The 13,699-nt window shown below is 40.4% G+C and overlaps 1 protein-coding gene across 2 annotated transcripts in view; it reads right to left on the reverse strand.

The window, feature by feature from the left end:
• FBXL17 (F-box and leucine rich repeat protein 17) overlaps nt 1-13,699 on the reverse strand; it is a 423,447-nt gene that overhangs the window by 264,728 nt on the left and 145,020 nt on the right. For both annotated transcript variants that reach the window (XM_084778112.1, XM_084778113.1), the window contains exon 6: nt 10,458-10,588. In XM_084778112.1, the coding sequence (XP_084634238.1) occupies nt 10,458-10,588 (131 nt within the window). The remainder of the gene's footprint in view (nt 1-10,457; nt 10,589-13,699) is intronic.

The raw sequence follows: 13,699 nt of genomic DNA on the forward strand, positions 1-13,699 counted from the left end.
CGGACATGCCACTAAACACACTGCAGAAGCCTTACAGGGTAGGAGCGGGAGAAAAGAAATTGCTACTTGCTCTTTCACAAATATGGTGAACCAAGAAACAGTTTGAGGATGAGCTTGCTCCCCTCTAAAGGCATCCTTGCAATTTCCAATAAGCAACTGACTCCTAGAATCACAGTTATTTTCAGCTAAGGGTCTGTTACGGCAACTCTTCACAGAGCCGCAGTTGGATACACAAGGAGCTCCCAAATTCAGGAAAAAAACAGTGCTGGCAAGTAAGGAGGAGCATCACCACAGTGAGCACGTGCTAATCTAAGTTTTAAAGGACTTGAACGTTTTTATTATACGAGGCCAAATAATGCTCATCTATAAGAAATGGCAATAACCGTGTCACTGTATTTATGGCTAGCTTTTTCTTCCAAAGCAGGTTGTCATGATTTCCAGAAATTAGACAATTCTAAGTGATTCTTCAGGGTTAACAACACCCTAGAGCCACAGTCCAGGAACAGACAATCTACTTCTCAAATGACTGTAAAAATGCACAAATGTCTAAAGTAACCTTTGAAGTCTTACATAGTTGGAAGATTAAACTACATAGTTACTGTTCTTTTAATGGTAACTATTCTAACATTTTAAAATTATCTCCCTTATTCTTCTTATATGCCGGGATCTCAAAAGACAGTTGCAAAGTGCACCTGAACAAACAGAAAAGCAATTAGCCTAAATTAATTGCTCTGCTGATGTGCTGTGCAGTAGGCAATGCTTGGTGGCCTTGACAATCCTGCCGTTGCTTTCACAACCTGATTTTCTGATGATAACTGTTGAAATGTGACGCTGGTCTTAATCAGTATGTTTATATACATATTAACAATTAACCAAATATTGAATATGCATCTAAGAGCAGCAAAAGAAGAGCAGGAGGAAATGGGTGATTTTCCCCCCTCATACAGCCATACTGTTCTCACCAAGAAGCAGAGGGAAAGCTGTAGCTGTCTCTCTTGCCCTTTTCTCAGCTGGTCTCTGGCTATTACTGCAGACAAAAGGCTCTTCACATAAAAATATCCTCAACGTTAAAAAGAAAACTCAAGCCTCAGTAACTGAGCATCAAAACTCCTTTATATAAAAAGAGGGAGGGAGGGAGGGAAGGAAGGACTCCCAGATAACAGCAGGCAATACACAAAATTATACTTGATTTTAGACTGTAACATTAAACAATTGAAGTATCAATTTTACTCAGAAATAGATGAGCCTGGAAGGAAGAGGGCAATGGAACCAACTGTCTCACCGTTCCCAAGCTTTGACCCAAACTTGACAGTACATTTATTCACCCTAAAATAAGCTCAGTATTCATGATCCTCCCATCACACATGACTGACTCGCTGCTCTGAGCAGTGTACGGTGTGCGACACATGACCTCCTGGCATGGAGAGAGAGTCACAAACAAATCGCCACAGCCACACACTCAAGGCCACCGACAGTGATGCTCCCTGTATCCTGATGGGAGCCACTCCATCTTGTCCTAACTTTAAAGCATTTTTAATGGTTTTAAGAGAAACGATTAGTACCACTACAACCATAATTGTTTTTGTAACAGGTTTGCTTTTTTTTTTTTTTAACTTCAGCGTGTTAAGTTTAAATAAACTAAGTTCATACTGTCCTGAGTAAGTAGGAGGTATTTTATGAGCTGAGGGACGGAATGCATGAAACCTTTCTATTTTCATGGCGAACAGAGGTTCAAGCCAAAGCACCCTGTCATTTTCATGTCTCCAGGAAACACCTCCCTTTCTTAGTTTCTGAAAGAACTGTCATACAGAAAATAGCCCAGGCACGTGCACTGCCAGGTCTGCCATTTTTAATTACTACCAATCAAGTTACAGCAATTTCCTCTCTCGTTAAACACGTGCGCACCTATCTTCTAAAGTGTTTCTTTATGCCACTGTTCATAAAACATTTTGGGCTGAAGGAAAATTCCCTACACTGAATTAATAACCAATCACAGGAGATATTTATCATCGCAAGTCTTTTACGGGGAAATTGTCAGATTTAATCATCTTTCCCATATTTTCACTATTTACTGGGCTTCATTTATCATACACTTTAGATTTTGACAACAGTGAGTTATTTTAATTACCATTTCAAGTTTGAGTGACTAAGAATAAGGCCATTCCTAGGAGACATGGGGACGGGAAAGATGGAGAAATTCATCTGAGCAGCCAATAAACTATCATTTTCGTGAATAAATCAAGATTTTTCTTCATTGTTAGCAATTCAAAAACAGGCATGAGGTAGGAGACCACTAAGCCATGGGCTTGCAGTACCACATTACCATCATTTCGTGTGCATCCTTCCTGCACTTTCCTATGAAAGGATCATAAACTCTGATTTTATAACCTAGAAAACGTTGTTTATACCACAAATGAGACTGGGGTAATAGTTCACTGGCAAATGGCAGAGTGCATACTATAATGAGTAAAGGCATCTGGGTTCAATACCCAGCAAATGCTCTCCTATAAAGAGAGGGGTAAATCTCACAGACTATTTTATATATTTGGTAATCTTTAGCTTGAAAAACATAAAAGCAGAAACAGCATTATGGTAGAGCATCCAGAAACAGCCATGACAAGATTCAATACAATTCCACTTCTAGGTGGGAAGACAGTTCAGGGGGTGAAATGCTTGTTACGTAAACATCAAGTCCCCAGCTACCACTGAGTAAACACCAAGGCCTGGCAAGGATCTATGACCCCAGTGCTGAGAGGCAGAGAAAGGCGCATCCGAGGGGTTCATGGCCAGGCAGTCTACCAAAAATGGTTAAGCTCAAGCTTGGTGAGCTCAAGTTTGCTTAAAAAATAAGATGAAGAAGGAACTGAAACGATGAAGCATCAACCTTTGACCTCCACACATGCCTACATGGGTTAATGCACCACCATGTGGATACACACATGCACACACACAAATGTGCATGCACATACCCATGTAAAGAAATTGCCTTTCCTACCAAGAAGAGACTTGATACCCTAGGATCATATACAGGGGGAGGAGGTCCCCCTCAGTCACAGTCATAGCAGAGGGGAGTAAGGGGAAAATGGGAGGGAGGGAGGAATGGAAGGACACAAGGGATGGGATAACAATTGAGATGTAATATGAATAAATTAATTAAAAATTAAAAAAAAAAAAAAACAAAAAGAAACCTAAAAAAAGAAAGAAAGAAAGAAATTGCCTTTCTAGAGGTGGTCTTACAAATAACTATTGCAGTAAAATATATTTATTCTTTTTTCAAAAGAATGATATACAGTATACATAAAGTTACTCTATGGATCATAGAAGTAGTTTACAGTGAATTTTTAAAAATGTTCCATCCAACCACTCTGCCACATTACTAGACACCGCGTGGCACTTTGAATGAGAAGTTGCCTGTGTCGTGGTGTTTTGGTGTGTGACAGAAAAGTAACTAAGACACACCAGTATCCAACCTGCTCCACACGCTAGAGTAGAGACTGCACTGCTCCAAACTCCACCATGGGGCTGCCTCAGCAGTTAGCAGTGTTAACTAGCTTCATGAGAGATGGGACTGGCTGTTTGCTAGGCTGGTGTCAGACTCCTGGGCTCAAGTGAGCTTCCTGCCTCATCCTCCCAAAACGCTGACATTGCGGGTGTTGGCTCTACACACACTAATGGCACAATTTTTATCTCCTCTTTATTTCCAAGTTTTTGGGTTTATAGGGAAGAAAATTGCCCAAACTTCACAATACTGGAGCTGAAAAGCATCCTCTTCCCCCAAACTACTAAGCTTTAATGGAACATAAATGTTCTTAAGCTCAGATTCAACTGTGCTGCTGCTTTTGCTGGCGAGGTCTGTCCTCTTGGGCAACCTTTAAACCCCAGTCTCTATGAGAATTAAGTAATATTAGGGGATTGAAATGAAATAAAAGTCTAGGTCCACTGTGACATGACATTCATTGGAAGATGGTAGATTATCCACTCACTCCTTGAACACTTATAAATACAATATATAGCATATGCTCACAAAACAATTCCTGGAAATAAAACACAATGGACACTCAGCAAATACTTTATACCACCAACACCTGCTCAAATCCTCTCTGAACTTTATTTCTAAATATCACCGCTTTTTATTGAATCAACGGAAATTTGAAAGAAGAAACAGAATAAACATCCAGAGATGATCAAGGGAGTTAGAAAAATCTTTATATAAAACCTCACTGAGTCTTGCACGAGCTGGGACACTGTCAGTCTCAGCAGAGGTGGGCAGCCTGAATCTGCCCCTACAGCTTCAACCCACACTCACCCAAAAGCACAACAAAGCGCTTTATCTTTCTGTGGGAGAATAAAGGAGGATAAAGGAGGTTAGTGTTAGGATTCCTCTTAACGCTAAAAACAAAAGAGACCTCAACCAAATCTGAGCGAGACCTAGGAATTCATTTCCTAAAAACACCTACAGTGACTAAGGATGTAGCTCGGTGGTAGAGCATGTGTCCAGAACGCATCAGACAACGGGTTTGATCCCAGCATCAAGATAAATAAATAACCCATAGCTTTGAAGTTGGAAGAGTTTAGAAAACTAGTTCATCTGTACTTAAAAATTCAATAAATGTTTTAATAACATTCCTGTTTGCATTTGACATTGGAAGTCTGCTAATGAACACAAATGCTTTATCTATTAAAGCCGAGTTCTGTCTCCCTCTGTAACTTCTACCTGTTGGCCAAAGTCCTAATGCCTGAAATGACAGCAATAACAAGAAAAAGCTAAACTAAAACCTAAGATAATTAGTTCTCTATTAGCTGTTAACATTTTTATCAAAAGACTCCACTTACTTACAAAGAACTATTTGATTTAACTTAAGAATACCTAAAAATCTTTACATTTTAATCTATTTTAGGTGTGTGTATGAATGTGTGGCTATATGCTACATTTGTGCAGGTGCCCACAGAAGCAAGAACTAACTAGGCACTGGATCCCCCCAGGGCCAGAATTACAGGTAGTTGGAACCAAATTCAGGTCTTCTGGAAGAGCAAGAAAGGTTCTTGACAACTAAGTCACCCTCTGGGTCCCTACATTCTACATTGTAATGGAGAAGAATTCAGTTTTTAGGCTGAGTAGGGTAAACACAGATAAAAATACAAATCATGTCTATTGGAGGAAGAAACTGGCCAACAGCTCAAAGCAATAGGCCATTCCTCACCCTGAAGATATTGCAAATAAAAAGGAAAGACAGGCTACTTGAAAACTTTTGTTAGAGGAAACAGAAGTTCAGAATTTTCATGTACATTATTTTAATTTTAAAAACATCTTATTGTGTACCTGAAAAGAAAGTAGCAGCAAGAGCCTAGGATTTAAAAATCTCCATATTTTAGAGTAAGGCCTGCTATGGAAATTAAACATTACCCCAGAGAAGCAACAGCAACAGCCACTGCTGAAGTTCAGCTCCGCCCAGAGGTGTCATCTCTGGGTACGCTTGTTCAGTCAGTGGACCCTTTAAGGGATGGAGCCTCTCTAGGACAATGGCAGTTCTCACTTGACCTCCAGCCTTCCTCTGACTTCCCGTCTCACTGCTTGATCTCTTCCTGATACTCTTAGGCATCATCTGAAGAACTTTACCGAGAATCAAGCTCATGAGCCATACTACACTGGACTGTCAATCTCCCAAACTGCAAACTAAATAAACCTCTTTACAGGATGTGCGGTCCAATGCCGAGACAAGAAGTGTTCTGTGCAACCTGGGGTGCTCTGCTACCACAGGGGCAGACCCCGGCTTTTCCTGTGCTTGGTAACGTGAGCTAGTGGCTGCTAGAGAATCCTTCATTTCTCTTACATTATTGCCCTACACTGTTTGCATGGGCAGCAAGGTGAGCTGCCAATGAAAGGGTCACGTGCTCACAGAGCTACAGATCACAGGAACTGAACTAACGTTTTTCAGGACCAGAGTTAAAAAATTTAAATTGAGAAAAACTATACTTTGATGAAATAATTAAATAAATTTTGAAAAAATTATTTAAATGAAGGCTATTTATTTTCATTCTTATTGATTAAAAAAAGAACTATTATAATCATACTGCAATGAAGAAAGTCAGAACCATTCATGTTTTTACAGATCAGTCTTTTATATCTAAATGTGCAGATTTTGGATTCTGTGTCAGTCACCCAAAAACCATAAAAATGAAACTGATTGTAAAATAACGAAAGATTTATATCAAATACACAGAAATAGTTCAATAAACTTGGGATCAGAAAGAATAGAGAAGACACAATAACCAGATGTTTAATTTAAGTCACAGATAGAAATAGTCCTGTCCTCTCTTTTCACAGAACACTTGAGGTGTGGTTGTATTTAAAAGCTATGGTAAATGTCAACTGACTACTCTCCCATTCTTCTGAAGACAAGGAAGTATCAAGCTGTGCAATCCTTTCAATGCAAGAAGTGCTTTTAGGAAGCAACAAAGAAAGAGAACAGTATGTCTTAGCCACACAGATCAATTTCAAGAGCACAGAACCTAAAGCATTAGAGTTAGAGGCGTGGCTCAGTGGTAGGGGTAAACACTAAACTGTAGCACACAGGAAGTCCTGCATGTGACTCCACCCCACAAAAACCCAACCAAACAGCAAACAGCAAACCTGATATTGTGCTCGTAATGAAAACAGCTTTTAATTACTATACAGCTTTAAATGTTTAGCTTTAAAATAATTACACAGACAAGAACTTCTATTGTAGAAAAACTGAGACCACTGCAGTTTATTAAACGAGCACATTAAAGACACGGCCATGTAATGACAACGCACAAACTAACGTCTAAAGGTTCTAGGCCAGTGGATCTCACCCTTCCTAATGCTGTGACCCTTTAACACAGTCCTCATGTTGTGGGGACCCCAACCACAAAATGATTTCTTTGCCATTTCAGAAATGCAATGTAAACATCTGATAATGCAGAATATCTGATATGTGGGACCCCAAAGGGGTCACAACCCACATGTTGAACAAAGCTGTACTAGACCAAAGAAAATGAGCTCTCACCAAAAACACAAATCTAAGAATTTTCCATATATTAATAGTGTATTAATTCCATCTATGAAGTAGAAAACTGACTCATGACCCGTTAATATTTTCTTGTTTGTCCTCACCCAGTTTTCATAGTCCTAATAAGAGAAAACACATCCATCTAAAAGCCAAAAACATTGAACAAATCATCTATGTGTAATAGGAGCAGTTTGACCTCCCTGAACGAGGGATGCGGAAAGACTTCAGTGAGAACACACGCAAAATACCTATCAATTACCTGGGCAATATAACAGTTACCTCTCTCCCCTCTCTCCTTACCAAGCTCAGCGGTAAGTCTTAAGTCACCTAAAAGATCAACTTTACAGCGCGGGGCATGGTGCTCTGCATCCTGAGACACGGTACCAAGTACTGTGCACCGCCTCCTGAGGGTCTACAGGACTGGAATCATGAGCAACCGTGAAGCCGAAGCTAATTGATAGGCTAAGTGCATTAGTGCGTTCCAGGGCTCCCTCGGAAAGGTTACTAACCCTGCTCAGCTGAGTGCTGGGATCATAATTAAGTCTGATGGGAAGCCCTAGATTTATACCAATATAATTACAAATAGGACTTAGCTTAGGAGTACAGTATGGCAAGAACAATAAGATGAGTAATTTAGATGATACTGCAAAGTGGGTTTTAATGTCTGAAGCTTCTATTACAGTACACAGGATAAGTGCAAGTGGCGTAATTAAAACTAAGAGTCTGATCTTCATACTCTGCTGCTCAACTCATTAAAATGCATGTTTTCTCAATTAATCCAAACTTTTCCATTAAAAACATAAAAATACACTTTCATTCCTTAGGACTAAATCTCCACGGTACTTATTATATTTAGAATCAAATGCTAAATAACCATTACAGATAAGTACAAAAAAAAAAAGTTACAGGGAGCAAGAATTTGATGCCCAAAGCCTGACAAAGGAAGAAAAACAGTAAATGCTGCTCACAACCCCATCTCAGGTCCCCCAGTTGGGCTAAGTTTTTGAAGAGCTGGAAGACTAAGGTCCCTGAGCAGATTTGTTTAAATGCCAAGTGTTCACTTAGGAGATCATCCACATATCAGACACAGGTTTCATATTATTTACCAGCTGCAGCATTCTCTGTGCTGATTCTCTTGGTATGGAGGACTCCTGGGTCATGTGTACAGCACTGTGACGTATGACCGCATTGCTGCAGGGTGATGTTCTTGGTATGGAGGACTCCCAGAGTCATGTGTACAGCACTGTGACATATGATTGCATTGCTGCAGGGTGATGTTGTTGGTATGGAGGACTCCTGGGTCATGTGTGCAACACTGTGATGTATGACCGCATTGCTGAAGGATGATGCTGTTTCCTTTAAGTCAATGTTGCTAAGAAACTTATCTAAATGTTAAGCAGATATAAACACAAGATGTTTATATACTGTATTGTATTCCTTGCCTTGAAAAGCTATTAAAGAGCATGTTAAGTTGTCATATAATTATCTGTAAATTAGAATATTGATTATAGAGACACTTTAATTTTTAAATTGGTATTACTCAATTTTCCTTAAGTATCTGACTTACTTACCAAAACCAATAAATACATTTAAAATTTTTTTAATTCCACAAAGTCAAATGGATTTTTAAAGGAAATTTGAAAAAAATCAGTAAATTTTCAAGACAAATTTGAGGCAATAAAGATGCAAGAAAGAGAAAAGGTACCTCATGATGCTACATTATGAAATAGTTGAGCCGAGCCTAAAAGTGCAGAGGAAGAAGATCACAGAAAACAAAGTGCCTCTATGTATATCAGCTATGGCAAGTGGTCTGGAAGCCCCTGACAAACTCCTGACAAGCCCCAGTGAATCTACTACTAGGCACATATCCAACGAATCCAGGAAGTCAAAGGACATCTGTGCTCAACATATTTGTGGCATGGGCTACATGATCTCCTTCATTGGAAGAAGATGCAAGAACTAGCCTTCTGGAAATTTTCAGAATCATGGTAGTTGGCCATAACTTACACAGGAGTAAGACGTTCAAGATGCTGATTATAGGTGATGATATTGTACTGTATATTTTTAAATGGCAAGAAGAATGGATATTGAATGCTGAGGTTTTGTCTTTTTAAAAAGTCACAATGGGTAAATGCTTCAGGAGCCAGATTTGCTTAGCCTAATTCAAACATTACAACCCCCCCCCCAAAAAAAACCTTTTAGTATTCAGTGAAGCTTTACATGGGATACCATAAACACATCTAATCGTAAATTTTATGTATTCATGAAATTTTTAAAATAAATAAATAATAAAAATTTACTAGCAAAAATTTGCTAAGAGTTTCATGAAGACTATCATAACTTAAAGAATGATTTAGGGTAATTTAAAATTGATTACTATAACTAGTAATAATTGGAAAAATAGAATCTATACCACTTTGTTTTTAAAGTATAGAAAGAAATTTAAAAACTAAGAGGATGAGAGTCTTAAGTTTAAAGCATTATTGAGTTAAGCTTAACACAGTATCACCCCTACTTATAAAATATTTCTATCTAAACAGTCATTAATTTTAGATGTTATAGGTACTTTATTTTGAAAGCAAATTCTCTGTAATGGCCTATCTTTAAAAACTATTACGAAAAGTTGGTGGCCAGGCTCTCATTTCATGCCTGTACTCACACACCTGCCTCCTCTGCACGGGGGCGGGGGACCAGCGTACTCACACACCTGCCTCCTTTGCACTGGGGGACCAGCGTACTCACACACCTGCCTCCTTTGCACTGGGGGACCAGTGTACTCACACACCTGCCTTCTCTGCACTGGGGGACCAGCGTACTCACACACCTGCCTTCTGAGTAGTGACAGGAACACTGTGCACTTGTCTGCATTATGAAAGTCTTCTTGCAAGAGGTCTACTTTATATTTTTCTACCTCAATGTGCTATTTCAGAGAAAAATGAGTTTATCATTAGTTAAAAGAAAATACTTCCCATTTTATACACTCTATATTATATGTTAAACTGCTAATCGCATGATCTACTTAAAAAGAACTTATATTTATAGGAAATTAATTCATCATAATTAAGGATAGGTCTAAATGCAAAATGACTGTGGTAATTCCTCAGACTCACTGATAAGTTACACCATAGCAAACAATCACAATCACAAAGCTCTCAAAATCACGTTTCAGAAGGAAGAAGGAAGAAGTTAAGATGTTCCTGTTATAATCATTGGAACACATGGCAGTGGTACGGCACATAAAAACCCTGCTGTGGTTGTAAGGCAGAGGTACGCCGAAGGACACAGCTAGACCCCGCTGCCAACTTCAGGACAGCAGTTCCAAGAGAAGCTGCGCCCAGCTCTACTCATGCTGTCGTCTTACTGGTGCGGCGACAGTATGCGCCATGCTTTCCTCGGGGCACGTTTCTAAGACGTTAAGATGGTTACCTGTCGTTGATGATCCAGTTCAGACAGAGATTCAGAGAGCTGAGATTTTTGCACCTCTTGACGATTTCCATCACAGTTTCATTATCCAGTTCAGTGATATGACGGAGGTCCAGGCTGGAAAGGTTTCTCAGCTGGCGGCATGAATAAAATGAAAGATAAGAAAAAAGGTATCAAGTTAATCCTCAAGCCGTGTACCATCACTTACTATAAAGCAGGATCAGAGCCATTGCACAATATTTAATGTGGATGAGACAGTCTAGCCCTTCAATTAAATACCCAAGTATTTTACACAGAAAATTTTAAATAAGCATGGGAATCTATGATGAATCTATCAGTGGACAAGAAACATAAAAAACATTTTTACTGAAGCACCGTTAAAGTGAAGAAATAGCAGCACGTGCTAACAAGTAGAGAGCACATCACAGGAAGTACCGACATGCAGGGCTCAGTTTCTAATGTTTACATTCAAAAACCAAACTGCCATTTTTGTACGCGTTTTCTCATACTAACATATGAAATATACAGTCTCCAAACTTTGACTAATAAGGGCATGTGTCTTACTGTATCACACCAACCCTATGTCTTCATTTCTCTCATCCCTTTTTGATGATCCTTGATGTTTAGTCTCCAAAGGCAAATCAATAACATTCACACGAAGGTGACAGGATATTAATTACCCTCTTCAAATGAGGCATATTGCCAAATAAACCATGTTTGCTTAGTAACAGACAAAAGAATTAGTCTGGGAGCATGTGTTAGGCTAAATACAGTCTGCCACCTTGCAAATGTATCTATGTCTCAATAGGTCACCTTATGGGGCAAGAAGGACTGTACTGATGTGATTAGAGGAAGTGGCCCTGAGACGGAGAGATCACTGCAGATTGTTCGAGCAGATCCTATTTAATCGATGAGCATCTTGTAAGTGAAGAATGCTATCCGCGTGTTAGATGTGACAGAAGCTGTAACAGCCATCTCAATTGTCAAAGAGATCCAACCTGCCTTTCCAAAACAGTGCAAATGGAGAAGTGAGACCAGGAGCCACAGACTGTGAGGGGCTCTCAGCTGGGAACAGCCAGTAAGAGCCCTCAGCTGACAGCCAGTAAGAAATAAGGATGAAAACCTACAACCCCGAAAGGACTTATTTAAGTCAAACACCTAAAGGAGAAAGAAAAACAAACAAAAACAAACAACAACAAAAACAACAACAACAAACCAAACTCACAGCAGATCCTGTCCTTGAGCTTCCACAAAGAACCGCAGTCAGCCCACACCTGGGAAGACCTGTGACAGGCAGACGGCTAATCTAGACAACAGCAGGATAATGAGTTTGTGCTGTTCAAGCTAAATGTGTGAAAATTTTTTACACAGTACTTAGAAACTAGGACACAGCATTTATAGCAACTGGAAAGAGCTCTCCTAGGACTAGTTTGTCCTCTCTAGACCACCATCCAATCCTCCTTTGGGGAAGGTTATCCCTATAGGAAGCAAAACTGTAGGTTTGACCCAATTGCCAAAGGCCTCAGAGCAGACAAGTCTCACCTAAGTCAGTTCACCTCAGGTCCCCCAAGAAGCAGACATGGAATACATGGGCATGAGCAACTGCTGAGCAACTCAAGCAAGAGCAGGGGGCCAGGCCACAAGCCTTCGACTCATTTGTATTTTGATTATACATGTGTGTTGGCCACAGTGCTAGGAATGAGGTCATGAAGGAGGTAGGAGGAGTCGTCCCTGCAGCACCCACACACCGTCTCCCAGATCACAAGGCTGAAGCTACACACACAGCTGAGACACCATGGCTCTCTGCTCTCTGAAGCAAGCTGCACAATTTTGTGGGGAGGAAAGCGATAGATGAAATATTAAATACAAAAAGATGGACAATGCAGGTCCATCTCAGAGGCAGGGCGCTTCTGCAGCGGCTCCTTCTGAGGTCATGAGTCTCATCTGCAGACAGAGACTCTGAGGAAACCTTCCCTGTGCGCTGCCTATCAGGTCAGATGTTCAATGGAGTCAAATCCAGTGCAGCACCAGACTCAGGAAAACCAGATCTCCAGATCTCCAGAAAGACAGACAGACCAGGGAAGAAGAAAGGAGTTCTGACACTTCCTCTTCTAGCCAGCAGAGGCTGAGGGCCTCACTAACTGGAGCACACTACAAGAGAACAGACTCACACTTGCTGAGCATCTCTTGTGATGGGCCAAGGACGGTGCAAAGTGAGCACTAAGCAGGCAAACTCTGTGTGTCCAGACAAGCCAGGGCTCCATACTGAGACCCTGCTTGAAAATTAAAACAAGAGCATCAGTGACAACAAGAGTCCTTGAGGCTCTCTAACATCTCTGGGCTGCTGACCCGGCAGATGCCATCCGGTTTCTCCAGTGTCCTTCTCTTCTGGGAACTCCTCATTATAATCATAGTAACCAACACATCATGCACAGAGACCATCCAAAGTCCTAACCCATGATGCTTGACCCTTACCTCCCTGGAGCTTATGATACTAGGGAGTAAACAAAGCAAGCAAAATGTTTTCAATCCCCTAAGAGAACTAAAAAGGAAAAAACTATAAAAATACTATATTAAAAAACAAAACAAAATAAATCGCTGAATCTATAAATATGATTGAAATTTACTAAAACTCCAAAGGGCTCACACTCACATAGTCCTGTAATGTTTACACACACACACCCCCAAATACCTGACTTCCCTCCACATGGTAAATGTAGATAACGGAGCCTGCAGCACTACACTGGGAACAAAGTGGAAGGCTGTGGTGAAGTGACAATGCCTTTACGACAAGTGGACATCAAAAGATTGGGGAAAAAAATCGGAGAGGACAGTAATGCTAAAGGAACGAAGCTTAATGTCCCAATGTCACAATGTTTTCTTGAATAGACTGGTTATTATTTTTTAAGACAAGTAGTTTAGTCATGGTTTTTAAGAAGTTATGGACAGCAGAGAGGATCTGGCCTCCAACTTCTCACCATCATAAGCATACTTCAAAACAAGTAAGTGCAGTAAGCAGAGTTCTAACTCCAGCACCTCGTAAGTCCCTTTGCCCTCACATATGGGAAAGAACTGGAAACAGGAGGGGAGTCTCCTTATAAAGCAAAGGGGAGGGGTTCTACAGCTGTAATCAGTCCCTGATCATCAACTGATACCAAGGGAATCCAAGGGACTGCCCTGCTGGCAGAGCACTTACTAAGGGTCCTGGTGACAGAGAGAGCCTTCTGTTGTCCTTAAGGGGCTCA

Source organism: Acomys minous (genome assembly GCF_964271855.1).
Source record: "Acomys minous genome assembly, chromosome: 4".
NCBI classification, from domain to species: domain Eukaryota; kingdom Metazoa; phylum Chordata; class Mammalia; order Rodentia; family Muridae; genus Acomys; species Acomys minous.